This window comes from Anabrus simplex, chromosome 1 (assembly GCF_040414725.1).
Source record: "Anabrus simplex isolate iqAnaSimp1 chromosome 1, ASM4041472v1, whole genome shotgun sequence".
In the NCBI taxonomy this organism is placed as follows: Eukaryota; Metazoa; Arthropoda; class Insecta; order Orthoptera; family Tettigoniidae; genus Anabrus; species Anabrus simplex.
In genome coordinates this window covers 798,659,229-798,679,541 of record NC_090265.1, presented here as the reverse complement: position 1 = coordinate 798,679,541, position 20,313 = coordinate 798,659,229, and the positions used below count along the sequence as shown (strand labels likewise).

At 38.3% G+C, this 20,313-nt stretch overlaps 1 protein-coding gene across 8 annotated transcripts in view; it reads left to right on the top strand.

The window, feature by feature from the left end:
- LOC136857546 (glycerol kinase 3) overlaps nucleotides 1-19,467 on the top strand; it is a 462,535-nt gene extending 443,068 nt beyond the window's left edge. For 7 of the 8 annotated variants that reach the window (XM_067136291.2, XM_067136293.2, XM_067136290.2 and 4 more), the window contains exon 12: nucleotides 9,916-10,164. In XM_067136291.2, coding sequence (XP_066992392.2) covers nucleotides 9,916-10,055 — 140 coding nt within the window. In that variant the 3' untranslated portion in view covers nucleotides 10,056-10,164. Of the gene's footprint in view, nucleotides 1-9,915; nucleotides 10,165-18,634 lie in introns of those variants that run through there. The other variant, XM_067136297.2, reaches the window with a different exon arrangement.
- The last annotated feature ends 846 nt before the right edge of the window (nucleotides 19,468-20,313 follow it).

Genomic DNA, 20,313 nt, shown 5'->3' with positions numbered 1-20,313 from the left:
ATTGACTCTTAAAAGTCTGGCACCGGGCGAGTTGGCCGTGCGCGTAGAGGCGCGCGGCTGTGAGCTTGCATCCGGGAGATAGTAGGTTCGAATCCCACTATCGGCAGCCCTGAAAATGGTTTTCCGTGGTTTCCCATTTTCACACCAGGCAAATGCTGGGGCTGTACCTTAATTAAGGCCACGGCCGCTTCCTTTCAACTCCTAGAGTTTTCATATCCCATCGTCGCCATAAGACCTTTCTGTGTCGGTGCGACGTAAAGCCCCTTAAAAAAAAAAAAAAAAAAAAAAAAAGTCTGGTAGAAGTTTTGAGAGTTAGTTTTAACAAAGCTGTCTTGCAGGTCAATAAGTTGTGATTTTTCTAAAGTTCTTTTTAACTCCCCTTATTATTCTAGCAGTGTCTTTCCTTTGCTGTTTGAATTTGTCATAGCGCTCAGTCTTTCAAGAGGATTTCCACTTTTTCCATTGTTTTATTCTCTCTTGTAACGCATCTTCACATGTTTGATTCCACGAAGGTTTCTTTTTAGGTTCAATTAGCCCAAATGTTTTCTGGGCTGCATTGGTTATTTCTTTAGATAAATTTTGCCTCTTCCCGTGATGAGATACTTTTATTTCTTCCTGAAATGCTTCCAATGTTTCTTGTGTAATTTGAAGTCTACTTGTGTTATATTTGTTTACTCTTTCCCCTCTTCTGTGATTTCTGGTGGGTAAGAATTTTAGTTTGATTTTAGACAAGTATTGATCGGAATAAAATTCTCTGCTTCTTACTACCTTGACATTCATAATTTCTTTCATGTTTCTTATGGATGTAGCTACATGATCCAGTTTAAAATTCGCCTAGTTATGGATTTGGAGAAATCCATGTTTTAGCTCTCCTTGGCAATTTCTTGAAGAAAGTTGACATTAACTTCAGTTGAAAGTTTTTACAGATAGTAATTAATCTCATTCCATTGATGGTTTTTCTTTGGTGTGCAACATATTCTCCCACAATTGGTCTATGAATTCTCTCTCTTCCTACTTGGGCATTGAAATCACCACATTTGATTTTGGAATTTTAGATAATTCATCATCCAGGAGTGTCCAGAATTCCTCTACTTTATTTGAGTTCTTTTTGTTGTCTTCATTTATTGGTGCATGACAGTTAATAAAAGTATACTTTTTTTTATTTTTCAGTTCATTGTAAAAAGATATATCCTTTCTGAGCAGGATTTGAATTCAGTTACATTATCTAATAATCTTTTATGGACATAAAAGTCTGTTACCAAGAGTGGCATTCCTTTTATAATTTTAATCGCAGGTTTACCTTTAAAGATTCGATAATCTTTTGCTTCTCTCACATTCTCATCCAAAAATCTCGTCTCTTGTACTGCTAAGATTTGAATTTCGTTTCTGTCTAGAAGTAGTTCTCATTCCTTCTGTTTACCAACCTTCAACAAAGAATTTACATTCAAAGTGCCTGCAAAAAACTTCTGTACCGGGCGAGTTAGCCGTGCGCGTAGAGGCGTGTGGCTGTGAGCTTGCATCCGGGAGATCGTGGGTTCGAATCCCACTGTCGGCAGCCCTGAAAATGGTTTTCCGTGGTTTCCCATTTTCACACCAGGCAAATGCTGGGGCTGTACCTTAATTAAGGCCACGGCCGCTTCCTTCCAACTCCTAGGCCTTTCCTATCCCATCGTCGCCATAAGACCTATCTGTGTCGGTGCGACGTAAAGCCCCTAGCAAAAAAAAAAAAACACTTCTGTTTAAACTTAAGTCTGGATGGATTCCAAGGATGCTCCGATTCATCCTTATTGCAGAGGTTGGGACTCTCCAGAACCCTAGGTCCTGATGCATTACATAACGCAATGGTGGATTTCTCTTCCGAGCTGCCACCTGGGGTAGTGCTTTTTTTTTTTTTTTTTTTAGTGGCTTTTCCATTCTGCAATTGAAATTGTGTGTTTCAAGGGTAGGAATAACATTCCAAAGTAACATCAGGTTGTTAGTTTGAATTTTTTTTTCATGGTTGACTCCACTAGGTTCTTCCGCCCTCTCAGCTGTTGAGAAATGAGATTCTTCTTCCACCTTTGAGACCGTCGACCATTTTTCTCTTGACCTCAGTTGATCCGCGGGTGCTTATTTGGCTATACCATTTTCACATTTGTCCTGTCCTGCATATCTACAGGAACTTCCCTTATCAGCCATATGGAACGTGCCGTGTCGGGGTTGAGGTCCCCCACCCCAGTGTCTTATGCAGGGTTACATTTAGCCCCTACTCAATTCAGAGTCAAAACCCCACACAAACTAACCAGGCACGGATGATAATGATGATGATGATGATGATGATGATGATGATTATTATTATTATTATTATTATTATTATTATTATTAGTATTATTATTATTATTATTATTATTATTATTATTATTATTTTATATATATATATAATTCGCTGTGGCCATCAAGGACCACGTTAAGTCTTGTTGCATTTGACACTGAACTTGGCCTTCTTTAGAGCCCAAATTTCCCTCATTCTTTGTGAGTGGGCCTGCTTACGCTCCTCTGTCCAAGGGGCACCGTGTCTTCTCTTCGGTTGCTTGTCTCGGTTTAGCCCATTTGTCAATATTTTATTGCGGAAGAGATCTCTGTTAAGGGCGTCTTCAGCTGAGATATGTAGCATTTGCAGGTCTTCTTTGGTATTTCTAAACCAGGGAATTGTGGTTTTGGAGTTTGAATCAAAAAAGTGAAAGATTTCTTTAGTTAACTTTCTTCCGTCCATTCTTTACAGATGACCGTAAAATCATGCCTGTCTTTTTCTGATTGTGTCGGTAATTTTTTCTATTTTGCTATAGACTTCCTTGTTGGATCTCTTTTGATGGATTCCATTTCTGTACTTTGATCCCAAGATTCCTCTCACAATTTTGCGTTCTCTTTTCTCCAGTTCTTCAAGGAGTCCTTTGTTGGCATTTAGAGACAGGGTTTCGGCTGCGTATGGAACTACTGGCTTCAGAACTGTTTCATAGTGACGTATCTTGGTGTTTTGGGAAAGGCATTTTTTGTTGTACATTGTGCGGGATGTTTGGTAGGCTATTTCCAGTTTGCGTACTAGCTCTTGAAGTGCTTCTTTGTCCAGTCCATTTTTCATGATGATCTCACCCAGGTATTTGAATTTGTCTACTCGGGTGATGTCGCCGTATTTTGCATGGAGTTTTGGTGGAGCCTCTTTGATGTTAGTCATTACTTCTGTTTTCTCAAACGATATCTGCAAACCAGTTTTTTCGGCAATTTCCTTTAAAATTTCAACTTGAGCTCTAGCGGTTTCTATGTCGTTTGAGAGAACAGCAATATCATTGGCAAATGCTAAGCAGTCTGTTGCGATCCCCTCGGATTTGGTTCCTATTCTCAATGGACAATAGTTCGTTTCCTGTAATCTCACCCGCCAGGTTCTGATGATCTTTTCAAGAACACAGTTGAAGAGTACCGGGGATAGCCCATCACCTTGTCGGACTCCTGTTTTGATGTCAAAGGAATGCGAGAGACATCCGTGGAACTTCACCTTGGATTTTGTATCAGTCAGGGTGGCTCTAATTAATGCCAGCAGTTTCAAATCAACTCCAAATTCATTTAAGATGTTTAGCAGGACTTCCCGGTCAATGGAGTCGTATGCTTTCTTAAAGTCCACAAAGACAGACACATACTGCTTGGACCTTAGTGTACAATATCTGATGATCGTTTTGAGATTTTGGATCTGTTCAGCGGTTGAGCAACCTTTTCTGAACCCTCCTTGGTATTCACCTATTTGATGTTCGACATGTGCTTCCAAACGCTCCAGGATGGCAAGTGATAGAATTTTGTAAGTCATGGGTAGCAAAGATATTCCTCTGTAGTTGTTGATGTTCTTCATGCTGCCTTTTTTGTGTAATGGATGGATCAAAGCTATTTTCCAATCTTCGGGTAGGGTCTCCTTGTTCCAAATTTCTTCTATTTGCTTTTGCAAGATATCAAGTGATTCCTCTGGGGCATATTTCCATAGTTCTGCTACTACTGAGTCTTCCCCTGGCGCTTTGTTATTTTTGAGGCGGGCAATGTGGCTCTTGATTTCATCTCTGTCGGGTGGTCTGGAATCTGGGTACCTGAGTAAGGGTTCCTTGGTCTCAATGGTGCTTTGCGGTTTAGAGCAATTAAGTAAATTCTTGAAGTAATCTGCCAGAATGCTGCAATTTTCTTCATTTGACATCGCCAGTGTGCCGTCCTTTCGCTCAAAGCGTAGAGATGCTGGTTTATAGCCAGTGAGTTTGCGTTTGAAGGCTCTGTAGTACTCTCTGCTTTCATTCTTCCCAAAGTTTTGTTCTATCTTTTCAATGAGAGATTTTTCGTATTTACGTTTCTCAGTTCTGAACACCCTAGCTGCCTGGGCACGTTGGGTTTTGTAGGTTTCCCAATCATTTTCTGATTTCGTAGAGTAGTACTGTTTCCACGCATTGAGTCTTTCTTGGAGGACTGATTCGCAGGTACTATTCCACCAGGCATGCTTTTTGCTTCTCTTGATTTCTGCAACGTCTTTGGCGGCCTCAACAAGGAGACTTTTGGCGTTGTTAAAGTCACAATCATTTGGTCTAGCCTTCTCCTGGAACTCCTCGACCCTTTGCCGAAGTTTATCATTGTCGAAGAGTGTGATCTGTTTGGTTGTCTTCCTTGTGTTTGCGGGAATTGGTTTGAATTTGATAAGAGACATATAATGATCTGAGGCCACATTGATGCCTTTCTTAACCTTGACATTCATAATCTCAGGGCTGTTTCTCCTGGAGATTGCAACACGATCAATTTGGAACTCTCCGAGAGCTTGGACGGGAGAACGCCAAGTAATTTGCTTTCTGGGTAGATGGCGAAAGTGGGTCGACATGACCTGCAGGTTGTGATTTTCGCAAATGGACACCAGTCTTTTGCCGTTGGGATTGGTTCTTTTGTGAGCAGGATAATTTCCTATAACTTTCTTGTACTTCTGTTCACGACCTAGTTGGGCATTGAAGTCACCCAAAAGAAGTTTGACATGGTGTTTGGGGATTTTGTTTAATTTTTCATCCAGTAGGTCCCAGAAATTATCAACTTCGTCCGGATCAGACTTGTTCTTATCGTTTGTAGGAGCATGTGCGTTAACTAGGGCGTAGGTTTTGTTCGCGCATTTAATTGTGAGTATAGACAATCTGTCATTCACAGGTTCGAAATTTGCAACCGATTTAAGGATCTTGGTTCTAACAGCAAACGCGGTTCCAAGCATCACAGCTCCATTGAGGATTTCTCTTTGCGCTTTGCTCTTGAAAAATCGGTAGCCTTCGGATTCAAAGATCTCTTCATCTGGGTACCTTGTTTCCTGTAGGGCCATTATGGATATCTGATTTTCGTGAAGAGCTTTGGTGAGGGTTTTCAGCTTGCCAGTTTGTGTAAGTGAATTTATGTTGAAAGTTGCTAGAAAGGTTTTAGATTTTGGCCTGAGTTTTTGACTCTTCGGGGTACACCGAGACGCTCCGACTCGTCTCTTGCATGATGTCAAGTCTCCCCCAGAATCCGAACGAGACTCGTGCGCCGTGGCGTTCACGACGAGGGATTTATCCGAAGATTTACCCCCTGGGGTATGTTTCTTGAAATGTTGTGCCATCATGCTTTTTGACTTGACTTTGCTTTGGACGGGTACCCATTCTTTTACAACTAGGGTTGTTAGCCCTAGAGGTTGCCACAAGATGTTTTCTGGCTTCTGGTCATTTACCAGTCTTCGCCGTAACCCTGGCAAGGGAGCAGTTTTTTTTTTTTCACGGTGGTATTTTATTTCCCTACTACCCTCTGACTCTGGTGGCGGCAGAGCCAGCGAGCTTCCCCAATTCCAATGGGACGCGCCCGATGGAGGTAACCGGTAAATCCCCACACGGGTTGTTATTATTATTATTATTATTATTATTATTATTATTATTATTATTATTATTATTATTCCTGGTCTTAATTAAGTTACAGCCCCAGCATTTACCTTCTGTGAAATGGGAAACCACGAAAAACCATCTTCAGGACTGGGTTCGAACCCACTATCTCCCAAATAAAAGCTCACAATTTCACAACCCCTAACCACACCGCCAACTTGTTCGGTCAAATTATTTTTAAAAGAGCATCAATTCTATATCATTGTTACTTTTTATCCCAGAGCATCATTTAATTTATGTTCGGTGAAGTGTACAAGAATAAAAATACATTATTATATATATTTAAACAATTGTAATGCAAACATTATATAAGAAATTGTATTAACTAATCAGAAGGAACACAATTTACTATTTTATTTAGTTGTTCAGAGTTTTAATTCATAATAATTATTCAAATGTATTGTTTAAAATGATTATTAAATTTAATGTTGTTTACAAGATAAAAATTACCTATTTAATCATGCATGTTAACCATTGTGCTAAATTCTCATTGATTCAGTGTCTGTAATGCGACGATGGCGCAGATTATAAATTATAAGTAATAAAGAGACAAATCAGGACAAACGTAAATGTTATAGCATTATTTTATCGCTTTCTGATAAAATTTCAAATGACTGCCTGTTGTTTCCTACAACTGTCCTCGCAAGCATAGTTCGTTCATCAACAGAGTTTCAAGCGCTCTCCGCTCGGGGAAAACGCGCTTAAGTCTGGGACCTTCGAACGAATACGAGCAAGTGAAGAACCATACATTAAAGGGCTCTATTCCAAACAGATGCACTAATTGCTCTTGTCCTCATTCTCCTGAGACAGAAACTGTCCTGTCTATCTTGATGAGAAGATGATCCAATGGATTAAGACCCTAGATAGTCTTTCATACGAGGAAGCGAGCCGTAAGTTTAATTCCTGGGATGCACCTGCCAAAACACTAGACTTCAGCATTTTAACACGGAGTCTATCAAGTTCATCATTTCTTCCAACAACACTTCTGAAGATCGTTGCACCCAAAATGGCAGTTGCTCAAGCTAGTAACACCACAAAGAGAAAAAGCCCTAAGATGAGATCCATCCCTCCTTCGGTACAAAGAAGCCAGTGCCAGCAAAGGCAACTAAGGCGGCACAGCAGGAGAGGAAGGCTGAGTCTCCCTCCCCAGTGGTGTTTGCGAAAGCCGCTCCTAAGCCAGCCGAGGCGGCATAGTAAACTGAGGCTGGGAATGTCCCTCTCGGCCCATCTAAACTTGAACAAAAGATGGGGAAGAAAGGAGTCATTCTTAAGTACTCTCTGACCCGTCCTATGTAGGAGGAAGCATGCTCTTCATCCAGAGGGTATGTGTCGGTGTCAGCTGGAGCACCTCTCCAAAGCCAGTGCTTCCCTCATAGGTGGCCCGCTGCCATCAAAAAGTGTCTAGGAGGCATTCCGGGACCCTGTATACCTTGGAAACCTCATCCGGCGACGAGGTGATGTACCTTGAGGGTTCACCTCCATCCTCTCTGGCTCCATGACTAAAGCTTGTTGGCCTTTTTTCCAGGGGGTTCCGGGTTCGATTCCTGACTAGGTCAGGGATTTTAACCTTCATTGGTTAATTCTGATAGCTCGGGGGCTGGGTATGAGTGCCGTCTTCAGCATTAGAATTCATCATAGGTAGGGCTCCATCCTCAAAGACACACTGGCATCAACATGAGGCCTCTTCTGAGACCACATGCCATTATTACCTCTATCCTCAGATGGAGACAGAAGCAGTCTTTAGATTAGCAAGTTGGTTGCTGCTTGAAACCTAACCTAGACAAGAAAGAGTCTACACTACGGCAGTGTTACAGTGGAAATGTAACGGTTATGACAGGCTTTTTTACTGAGCAGCACCGGTTAACGAGTCGGTTCACAGCGAGTTTAGTCTGTGTTTGAGAAACAAAACTTAGACCAGATTGTCATATATGGTCTTGAGAAATTTTAGACTATACAGGATTATGCTAACCAGGCTTCTGGTGGCAGTGGTATCTTCACTTGTTCTGATACCTACAGTGAACTGGTTCCACTGAGAACTGAGCTTTAGGCAGTAGCAGTACATGTTTCTTTGTCTATCATGAAAGTTTGTACTGTGTATTTCCCACTGGGCCAGCATCTCGGTATAAGTAATGTAATTGACCTTATTGATTAGCTTTCATTGCCTTTCCTTCTATTTAATATTCAAAACCCATCCTGAGGCTCTGAAATACCTTGCCCCACTGGAAGGGACTTGAAGAAGCTGATAAGAGAGGTGTATTTATGCACACTGAATACAGGGGAACCAAATCATTTTAGCGTAACACATGGAAATTTATCCTGCATTGATTTTAGTCTGTGCAGTCCTGCACTCGTTTCCTTGTTTTGATGGGATGTTGACTTCTGTGTGGTGATGACCCTTTTGCTATCGTTCTTGCAGACATCCATCAAGGCTCCGCCTTGGTGCATTCTGGAATGTGCTGATTGGCCAAAGCACACATCATTATCTGTGTTTGACTCAAATAGCCGTGCGTAGACAATGATGAGACATATGTCACATAAGTTATTCTTTCCGTTGCTGAGGAGTCCATTTCATTTTTCTCCAGGGCTCCTCAATGTAGACTCATTCCCTGGTGGAATGATGAAATAGCAGCATCTATAGAAGTTTGACTTTACGCTCACAAATACTATCAAAGACAGCCCACTGTGGCCAACTTGGTAACATTTAAGAAATTTGTGCTAAGGTATAAGTTCTTATTCGACTGGGTAAGAAAGATTCATAGGAAAGGTACGTGTCATCCATGACGAATGATTTGCTACTCATGCTTGTGAGGATTATAATATGCCCTTTTTGGAGTGGGAACTCTGGAATGCCTGAGTAGTTAGCAAGGACCAGATAAGATCAATAACCAGATGCTGAAACAGCTCGGCAATGCTATCTTCTAAGAGTGTTCAGCTGAATCTGATTGAGTTCCCATCTCAGTGGTGAGAGGGAATAATAATTCCTCTCCTCAAACCTGATAAAATATCCTAAGTATGCAGAAGGCTGCAGACTGATGACTAACAAGTGACTGTGTAAGCTATTGGAGAGGATGGTGAATCAACGACTTGTATGGTGTCTAGAGAAAAAGAGACTGTGGTCTAAGTACCGATGATGATGATGATGATGATGATGATGATGATGATTGTTGTTTAAAGGGGCCCAAGATCTAAGGTCATCGGCCCCCGACGTCTGAGTACCAGTACGGCTTTCAAGCTGCTCAATTCACTGCTGACCACCTGGTATGCTTGGAGAGTTCAATCCAGGAAGCTTTTCCCCACAAACAGCATTTGGTGGCTGTTTTCTTCAATTTGAAAACAGCCTATGACACCACATGATGATATGGCATCCTCTCAAGTCTACATCAGTTGAAATTCTGAGGTATTGTGACTTGCTCTTGTTTATTGCAAATTAATTGTCCCTCCATCTGTTCTGTGTCCAAGTTTGGAGGTCATATTTGCAATACCATGTTTAGGAGAATAGAGTCCCTCAGGGATTGTTTCTAAGTGTTAATCTGTTTGAGATTGTCATAAATGGTATTGTTGCTGCTGTTAGTTCAGCAGTAACACCATTGCTATACGTAGACAGTTTTTTGATGCATTATAGCTCACAAAATATGGCAGTCACAGAGCTACAGTTACACCATGCTATTAAGAGAGTGGAACAGTGAACGTTAGAACATGTTTTTCAGTTTTCACCGGACAAGATATCTGTTGTCCATTTGAGAAGTGCTTTATTCATTCCGTGGGCTTGTATTTTTTAAATAGTAAATTATCTTGAGAGCCACACGTGCATCAATTGAAAGCTAAATGCGCCATGTAACTCAATATTTGTAGGTTTCTTAGCAGCGCAAAATGACCAGTGCAAAGTGATCCTATGTTTTCGCAGAATGCATATTTTATCGAGAATAAGACTACGGCAGTGCAGCTCATGGACCTGAATGTAAATTTGTTTTAGATAAACTTAGAGTCCACCACAGTGGAGTTAGGCCTGCAAAAGGAACTTCCTGCACAAGTCCTATAGCCAGCCTGCTCGCCCAATCTGGTTTACCACCTTTACACCTGAGACACATACAAATTCTGTTATATCATTGGTGAGATTATGGTATACTACACACCAAGGTTAATAGAGAACAGTAAGGTTAGTCATTCCGCATTACGGGCTGCCGTTAGCTGTCACTGTGGCATCACCATGGAAAATCGCTGGTAGCCGCTGACGGCAGATTGTATTAGCGCACAGGTAATGTTGCATGTTTTATAATATGCTGAAGTGATATTTTAGAATTTTTGAACATCATCCAGTGTATTGTATAGAAAGATATTCTGTACAAGATAAAGTATAACATTGTAGCCCTACAATATAAGAGTTACTTAGAAGTGCACTATATTTTAGGTTTAAATCAAGAAATTCGGGACAAATAAGACTATATAATATGAGTTGTCCAGTTGCAAAACTTGTTACGTTCATTTTTTCCTCAAAATGAGTTATCACCGCCATTGTATGCAGCTCATCAAAATACACGTTCCAGTAATGTAATATGTGAGCAAAGTCCATTTAATCCATACAGAGGCAAAAAATAACTGGAACTGCTGCAGAAGTTGTTATGTCCAGGGTGTGTTATGCAGCAAAGCTCGTTATGTCCCATCATGAAATGCAAAGATTAGAGAAAGACTGCTGCAAAAGTCGTTTTGTCCCACTTTCGAAAGGATTTTGTTTCAATTTGTTCTGTTTAATACATTATTGCCACAGCAAAAACGTAACTCAACGGTATCTTCCCAGTGAGTTAAGTATTAAAGCTCCACGGGTACAGTATCAAGAGTCACAGGATGAAAGTTTACATGTAAAGTACGATTATTTTCGTAAAATTTTGATAATGAATATAACATTGGTTTTAGGTCACCTGACACTGATTGCTGTTCGATGTGCCTCTTCCTTTCAGAATGCATTAAATCTTGTACTGATGCGGAGTTGAAGCAAAACCTAAATACTGATCTGAATGTTCATCAGAGGAAAGCAGATGCATTCTACGAGCATGTGCGGCAGAAACTTGATGGAGAAATGACTTTCTCCTTCGATTATCAAAAGAATCATCCAATCGCTAATACTCCTGACCAGACTGCATAATGTTTATGCCAGCTGTACATTTACAACTTCACTATTTGTGAGGGGGGGTTCTAAAGATCCTCATGGGAGAAATAAAACGTTTGCCTATGTATGGCTTGAGAATTTGTACTGGAAGTGTTCAAACAAAATGGCATCTGCACTTTACCACAGATTAACATCTACCGATCTGACAAATTACCATTCCATCAAGCTGATCGCCGATGTTTGCAGAGGGCAGAACAAAAATAAAATCATAATTGGAATGCTTGGCAGGTTCTTGGCTGAAAATGCTCCTCCTTCAATAAAAAAGATAACTCTGATGTTTCCTGTGGTAGGACATTCATTTATTCCTCCTGATAGGGTTTTGGGACGTATCAAGGCTGATGTTAAGAAGCATACAACACTTCTTACGAATCAAGAGTATGCTTACATCTTTGATCTCATCAACTGTGATTTGGTTGGGAAACAGCTGTCCTGTGATGGACTCGAAACAGGCAGTATCTCACACACTGAAGGAACTAGGTAACTGGCATTTCAAACTTCAACCTTGTAAGAGAATCATACACTAACACAACTGTGTGATAAGAGGTGAAGGAAACTGTAACAGCAATTGTAGTGAAGTGAAAAGCATATTGAAGCATGGAAAACGCTTTTCTGATATTGTGCCAGTACCAGTGGAGGAAGGGGTTCCTCTTAAGAAAGAAAAGCTGAATGACCTGATCACATTGCTGACCAAACATTACGGGAAAGAGTGGACAAACCCACGGGACCTTTTCCTTTAACACAGAACTCGGAAAAGAACTTATTTCATTTCCTGTCTCACTTTCGTCAACTACGATTCGAACTGTAGCCCTTTCGAGGAAAATTGAGTAGTTAGTGAATATACTAGACTGTGATACTCTTCCTGACTTACGTGAATGGAAAGAAAGACAGACTTACTAAATTTCCACCTAACTGAATTACAGCCTTGTCTAACCCCTGTAAGTATCCTGAACCAAGAACTCATTCTACCATCAATTCTCACTGAAGGCCAATTGTCAACATAAATGCCTTTGATTGATTTTAATAATCTACCATTAATTCCATAGTCCCCCACTATAGGGAACATCTTTTCCCTCGGTACCCTGTCAAATGCTATCTCTAGATCTATGAAACATAAACACAACTGCCTATTCCTCTCGTTGCATTTTTCAATTACCTGGCGCATACTAAAAAATCTAATCCTGACAGCCCCTCTGTGGTCTGAAACCACACTGGTTTTCATCCAACTTCCTCTCAACTACTGATCGCACCCTACCTTCCAAGATGCCAGATAATATTTTGCCAGATACCTCGATAGTTGTTCCAATCCTTCCTGTTCCCTTGCTTATAGATAGGTGCAATTACTGCTTTCTTCCAATCTGAAGGTACCTTACCAACACTCCATGCTAATCTTATTACTCTATGAAGCCATTTCATCCCTGCCTTCCCACTATACTTCACCATTTCAGGTCTAATTTCATCTATTCCTGCTGCTTTATGACAATGGAGTTTATTTACCATCCTTTCCACTTCCTTAAGCGTAATTTCAACAACATAATTTTTTTCCCTCCTCCCCATGATATGAGCTTTTTTTTCATTGTGAACGATGATAGGCTTTTCTCTACCAGAAGCTTGTAGTATGTACTCAGCAGAGTTCTCTGCCATCTTCGAAGCTCTGTGGTACATGCTGTCCAATGGATGTTATTATAACCTTGTGTGCACCCACTCTTTGAACTCATTACGTCTGTTGATATGTGTTTCCCGCAATGCCCCCTGGTGAAACATATCTACGACCTGCTGCACCTGAGTTACATTTGTGTGACTCTCAATTCACATGGGTATAGTAGGAAACAAGCTAACTAATAAGGCTGCCAAAGAGGCAGTCACACTACCTTACAACATTCCAACTAAGGATACATGTTCTCAGCTGAGAACTGTTAAAGGAACAACGAAGGTATGAGACTTCCCTTCAGGAGTCCCGGATAGAAGCAGTGGTAATGTGTTGTCTTGGGATTGGCCTTCGTATAGCAATGCACTCCTACTTACTGAAGAGTGAAAAGGTCCCCAGTGTGTACTTGTTGCGCCCATAGTACACATTTCATTATAGAGTGCATGGACCTGGCTGATCTGCGCCGTAGTCTAAAACTTGCGAGTACTGTGTCCCTTGTTCTACAAGATGATGAACAGGCAGTAGATCTTGTCATCCATTTTGTGAGGAATAGTGAGTTTTTTATCGTTTTAAGAGTGAGAATATTATTTTAGTTATTTGTTTATAACTCTTCTTTATACTTCAAAACGTGGTGCTTGAAACCAAGCCCTAGTAAAACGGAAATCTGCTTCTTCCATTTAAATAACCGGCAAGCGAATATCACCTTGAAAGTGTCACTTAATGGAAGTCTTCTCCCTCACAATGCCAACCCCAAATATCTTGGAGTTACTCTCGACCGAACGCTATCATACAGGAAACATCTAACCAACCTAGCAGCCAAATTAAGGTCACGCAACAACATCATTCACAAACTTGCTGGCTCCACATGGGGAGCCTCTGCATCTACTTTGCGTACTTCAGCTATGGCGCTGGTGCTTTCCACAGCTGAGTACTGTTCTTCCGTATGGATCAACAGCTCTCATGCTAAAAAGGTGGACACGGTCCTGAATGAAACAATGCGTGTCATAAGTGGCACAGTAAAATCTACTCCTCTTTTCTGGTTGCCAGAGCTCAGCCACATAGAACCTCCTAGAATTAGAAGATTGAACAACTTGTTTAGAGAATACAGCAAGATATTAACCAATCCTGATCTCCCCATCCATGAAGATGCTAACGTGAGATTCAGCCGCCTCAAATCAAGATCTCCTCCTATTCAAACAGCACAGGAACTTGTTAGGAGGGATTTCAATCCAAAAGCAGATTGGCAACAAGAGTGGAACAGCGTAGCTCCGACTCAATGGCAGGCATTGTTCAATTATAAGAATCCTCCAGCTGGCTTTGATTTGCCCCGCAAGACATGGGTAGCCCTCAACAGAGTCCGTACTAACCATGGGAGATGTGGTTCAATGATGTTTAAATGGGGTATGAGATCTTCCCCAGCCTGTGACTGTGGTGCAGTTAAACAGACTATCGACCATATCGTCACCGAATGCATTGGAAGGGCATTCGCTGGATCTAGCCAGGACTTTGTGGTGGCTTCTGCTGAGGCCATACAATGGCTAGAGAATTTAGATCTAAATCTTTGAACCCTTTTGCTTGCATGATTGTTTTCAATGTTATGTGTATATCTTATAATTATGTATATAATGGTTTGTGCTTACTGTTCATTTATATTTAATCTTTGTATTGTTTTGTGTACGTTACCATACGCTAATAATAATAATAATAATAATAATAATAATAATAATAATAATAATAATAATAATAATAACTCTTCTTTTACTGTAAAGTGTGCTTTTATTCTTACACCATTATTTTTATCTATTTGTTATATGTTTTAATCTGTTTGTAATTTTTAAAGTTTAATTGTTATACATGATCTTACCTTTAAGAACAGTGCCTTATTTTATTTTATTACATTTTAGTTTGTGTTTTAATAATTTTATTGAAATAAAACATAGTGAATTAAACCCAGTGATTATTTTAAATTGATAGTCATTATCATAATCATCATTTCACCCCAGTCAATACGTAAGCATTTCATTTTGTCTTATACCGGGTATTCAGCATCTAACACCATGCATGCTCCACTGGGCCTGGCCTCCGCTGATGGCAGACAACTTTTGCAGCTTCGCCGAAGCATCATGTAAGGGGAACCAGCAGTACTAGCTCCCTAACTGAAAACTATTACAGTATCTTAGAAGTTAATCCCCTGGTTTTACAGAATATGTGAATATGGTCACCATCTTTTTCCAGGCACAAGTTGCAGCAGCATGGAAGTTTCTGGAAAACACGGTGCAGTTCACCAATTCATCAGTCCTCACTGATCTGCATTTAGGGCTGCCGCCCGGGTGGCAGATTCCCTACGAATTACTTGGTATTTTCTTAAATGATTTCAAAGAAGTTGGAAATTTATCAAATATTTCCTTTGATAAATTATTTCAATCCCTAATTCCTGTTCTTATAAATGAATGTTTGCTCCAATTTGTCCTCTTGAATTACAATTTTATCTTCATATTATGATCTTTCCTAACTTTAAAAACTCCACCAAAGTTTTTGAAACAACTAATGTCATTCCACACCATCTCTCCACTGACAGCTTGGAACATACCACTTAGTCGAGCAGCTCGTCTCCTTACTCCCAAGTCTTCCCAGCCCAAAGTTTGCAACATTTTCGTAACATTACTTGTTTGTCATGCTACTTTGCTTTGGATCTCTTCCAATTCACGTATCAAGTAATTCTGGTGTGGGTCCACTTTTCCGTTTAACGTATCAAGTAATTTTGGTGTGGGTCCCACACATCATCCTCTCCTTCACATCCTTAATACAACCCTTAAATATTGTACCCATACGTGGATAGAAGATTAATCAATGAACACAGCTGTGCTTATAAGTGTAAAATCTTTCGTCATCTTTGCCCATCATTGTGAGCGTTCACATTTCTTCTTTTATTTGTCTCTTATCTGCAGGGTGTAGGTTTCATATAGTTATGATACAGATACAATGGATTTAACTAAGAGTTCATTCAGGATAAATGCCTGAATAAAATTAATAAAACATAATTTCATACTTCTCATTAAATACGGAAATAATAATGCCAAGATTATAACAAATTTATTAAGATTAAGTGACAGTCAAATTGAAAACTAAATATAAATAAGAAAATGTCATTAAGACTTGACTATGATCCTGAGTAGAAGTTACATTTGTGCAGTATTAAATCACTTGCATCAATCTTGAAATTATTACAGTTAATATGGAATGTGTAACATGATTTAATCCAGTCAAGGATATCCTTATTTCCAATATTCCTATTATATTTGTTTTCCCAAAATCAATTATTGTCATGAATCATTAATGAATTATCCTTGATTTTCCTTTATAAAAAATGAGATTCTTTCTCGATGGAATTAATATCAGTTAATTGAATATCATCTCATACTTAAATCAACTTGAAGAAATAATGTTATGTTCACTGAAAAGCTTCATGTCAAATAAGTCCAATGCATTAAAAAAAACTTTCAATGTCATCATGTGGAATTATAATACATCAACACCAGGAACAGGATATTATGAAAGAAATGTCCTGAAAATAAACATGAAATGCGATGAATACTCTACTACAACAATTTATCTACAATCTACAGTTATTACTTCAATCAATTTCCATCTAAAAATATAAATTTTACTGAGTCAAATTAAAGTCTCTAAACGGTATTCAAATGATGTAGACATTAAAGTTCATTCAGATGATTAGGCAGAAATAATGTTACTCAAATGAAACTAAAACTTCTAAACGATATCCACGTACAATATTTCGAATCTCAAATGGAAGTTAGGTTTATATCGGGCATGCAATTACTATTCAATATTGATAAATTATGTTATGAACAATATCACTTTATGTTCAATCATTTATGTATTTTCTTTAATATTCCGATGTTTACCTAGCACAAATTCATATTTAACCTCCTTTCAATAAACTGTCTACTCATTTCATCTAACAATCTTACTCATAATTCATATATCAACGTATAAAATCAGTTAATGTTATCATAAAATCGCTTTTAATCATTTGTATTCACATTAACTCTTTGCTATGAAATAAACTAAATATCATTCCATTCTAGTCATCTTGTATAATATATATAACTTACCATTGTAAGTGCATTGTGTAGTATTAAATCAGTTGCTTCAATCTTGAAATTATTACATTTATTATGGAATGTTTAACATGAAGAAATGTGAAAGCTCACAATGATGGGCAAAGATGACAAAATATTTTACACTGATAAGCATACTTCCGTAGTTAGAATCTATTTAACTCAAAAACCAATGTTGAAATCTTTAAGAACATTATACTTTACATCTTAATTCCACATTCTAACCTATTATGGTCCGTATTGACAATTGATCATTATCAAAGGGTAGAGAAGAGTCCACCTTTTCAATACCATTAACTTAATATCATCATTAATCATCATTAATGAATACCGATAGCTACATCTCATAGCCCTATATCATTAATCTATTCTCAATAGGATATCTATGCACAGCTGTTGAACGTGTAGTCTAATTAATATACCATTACAATGTCACACGAAACTTTTTATGTGTACACAGTGCTATTACTTCTTCAAATCATCATTATCATTTAATTAACACAGACAACTAAATATTAACCAAAAAGTTCCAAAAAGAAATCTCTACATTATAATTTCATTTATATTACTCTACATTGAAATAAAGAGAAATAAGGGATATTGTACTCATCTTTGCCGACTTCTTCCATCTGCAGTCGTGGGTTGTTAATGGTCACCTATTGGAGTTCCCATCTCCTCTTTTGCTTTTTAGAACTCCATAATTTTACATGTCAGTATTCATGGGAAACTCTTCTTAATACTTATTTCTTTGTTACTGAAACTCAGAATGTCAGTCATTAATACAATGGACAACTCTTCACAGTATACTCATGTTTGTACCATTAACGATGACACTTGCCTTCCGTAATATATTAAATACTTTACTGTGCGTATTTTATATGTATGCTCTCGTGTACATTATTTACTGCAATTATATTTTATAACTTGTTATTGATTGCCATAATAACTAATTTAATGATTCATTCTAGTCTTCTCATCAACTTTTTTCACACTTTTTAAACTCATGAATCTCGAAAACTACTCAATAATTAAAGTAAAAGAACGGTGGATTTTTTCAAAAGAATGCTTCTTCCAAGGTCTTCTATAACTGTTTATTAGTATTACATTCACATTACATGCACTCATTGTCCATTTTTGTAATTATTATTTACTGTGCTGCAGTCATGCTGTCAGCCATTTTTGTTCCCTTAATATGAAAGGTCACAATACCTACATAACCATATGAAGAGATCTGTAACCTTTCTTTACAACCTTGTTAATGTGATATCCCCAATGAAGATCATTCATTATATTAACACCTAGGTACTTCCAGTAATACACAGTAATTAAAACTGAGAGGACGTTTCCTCTTTGTGAAAATTACAAGCTGTCTTTTCATCCCATTAACCGTCGTACCATTGTCTGCTGTCCATCTCACAACATGGTCTAGGTCTTTTCTTGAAGACACCTTGAACATGCAACTAATATTTATAAAATGAGATTTATATTGTAGTTACATTTGAAATTACTTTTAGTTTTTGCAGACTGTTGATCTCTTCTAGAGCTCCATTGATTTCAGATCTCTTAGGTGTGTCCTCAGTGAAATGGTATACATTACTTGGTGTTTACTGAGCACCTGTTTCACTGTAGCCAAGTGGTAATATTTTAGTCCAATGTATGCAGTAACTTTGTGTTTCATTTCTCCTGTCAGTTTGAAAGATTGTTAAATGTCTATTATATTTATGTTTAACTCTTTTAACAGATGAACGTTTTCGGCTTCTTGCTTCCATTCCTGCCAGCTGGTTCCTCATTACAAGCTTTGGAATGCTTGTACTCTCAAAAGAATTGATCAGCTGACACCAGTGATGCCAGTGCCATTCAGTACTGTGGACTACACGAGACAATACTGCTACTCAGACTAGAGATAGTTTGTGTTCTTGTATAGTGTGTATAGTAATTGTTAACTGGGAGTGCTTGTTGAAAATCCTTGCGTGTGACAGGGATGTGTGACAGTAGGTTGTTTTGTTGTTTCATATCATTTGTCTGAATTTTGCAACTGATCATTGATCATGCACTTCATCATTTAATGCTTTTTTAAAAACTCTTCTTTCAAGTAGGAGTTGTTACTGTTGTTGGCCTACTGCAAAAATCTTTGTACATTTTGGTGTATTTTATAAGAAATGTGTTTGCACTGATGAGATCTTATTCAAATTGTTCTACCTTATTCATGTTGCCACTTGATTTGTGGTCAATATTTTATGCTGCCATCTCACTCATGGAAGTTGATCATATTTTATAACTGTTGTATTTCATATAAAATATTGGTGGGAATTATAAATAGTAAGTACAGTACATTGATCATTACTGCAAGGATTTTTTGACAGTGCTTTGTTATCTCCTTTGTTTTGTAATGTGAATTTGTTATTTTCAAAAGTTCTTATTTATTTACATGTTGCTTTCACATTGTTTCTACATAATGTAGAGTGAAGTCTGAATCTGTCTGAAAACACAGTTTTTGTTTATCATGTACTCTGTTCTTTTAATGTTCTTTTAAAATGTAAATAAGTAAATAAATAAGTATATAAATAAATAATATTTCATTGTTTCACATTTCTGATTATTGATTATGATGATTAATTTGTATTTAATAAAAAAAATCCTTGGTGAATACAGGTACTGCACCCAACTCAAACGTTTCTTTGATAAGAGGCAAAATAGAAGTCAGTTATACAACGTATTGCAGAGACAGCAAAATACTAAGTCAGAACAAAATGAGAACCGAACTGCATTAACTTTTGATCAAATAAAATACTCTGATATGAGTAATATTGTACACTCACTGGCAAAAAATATGTGGAATCCGTACATCCAAACAAAACAAAACAAAACAAAAATGAACCATAAGCCTATATTAAGCATGTTTTGTATTAACATCATGAGTAGAAGGAAACAGTATTATCACTCCTTCCCTTATCTGTGGTAGCTAGTAGGTCAGCTGCCACTCAGCGCTGCGAACGATTCTGACGATTACCAAACACTTGTTTGTATCCCCCATTAGAAGAGTTAGTACATGAGATGTAGGCGTAAAGTACGTTCAACCTTGTTTCTATCCGTGTCAAAAGATGAATACACTGTCAGTATTGTCCTTGTGCATGACGTCAAGCAGTGGGTGTGTTACCAGGTGTATGCATAAGTCTTTTCTAGTTTCAGTAAGAGATGGAGCCAGCGAACAGTACGCAGCATATGAATTTTACACATACGTCAGTTTAATTTAAAGATAAAAATTTCATTGTTCCGTATTGAAATTATTGATGTTAAAAATTAAATAACTGGAAAGGAGGTTCAACCTATTCAATACTCAAAAGAAAGAAACGTAGCAATCACATTTCTATTTAAATGGGACCGGTTTCGACCTTAGCCTAGGTCATCATCAGCCATAAA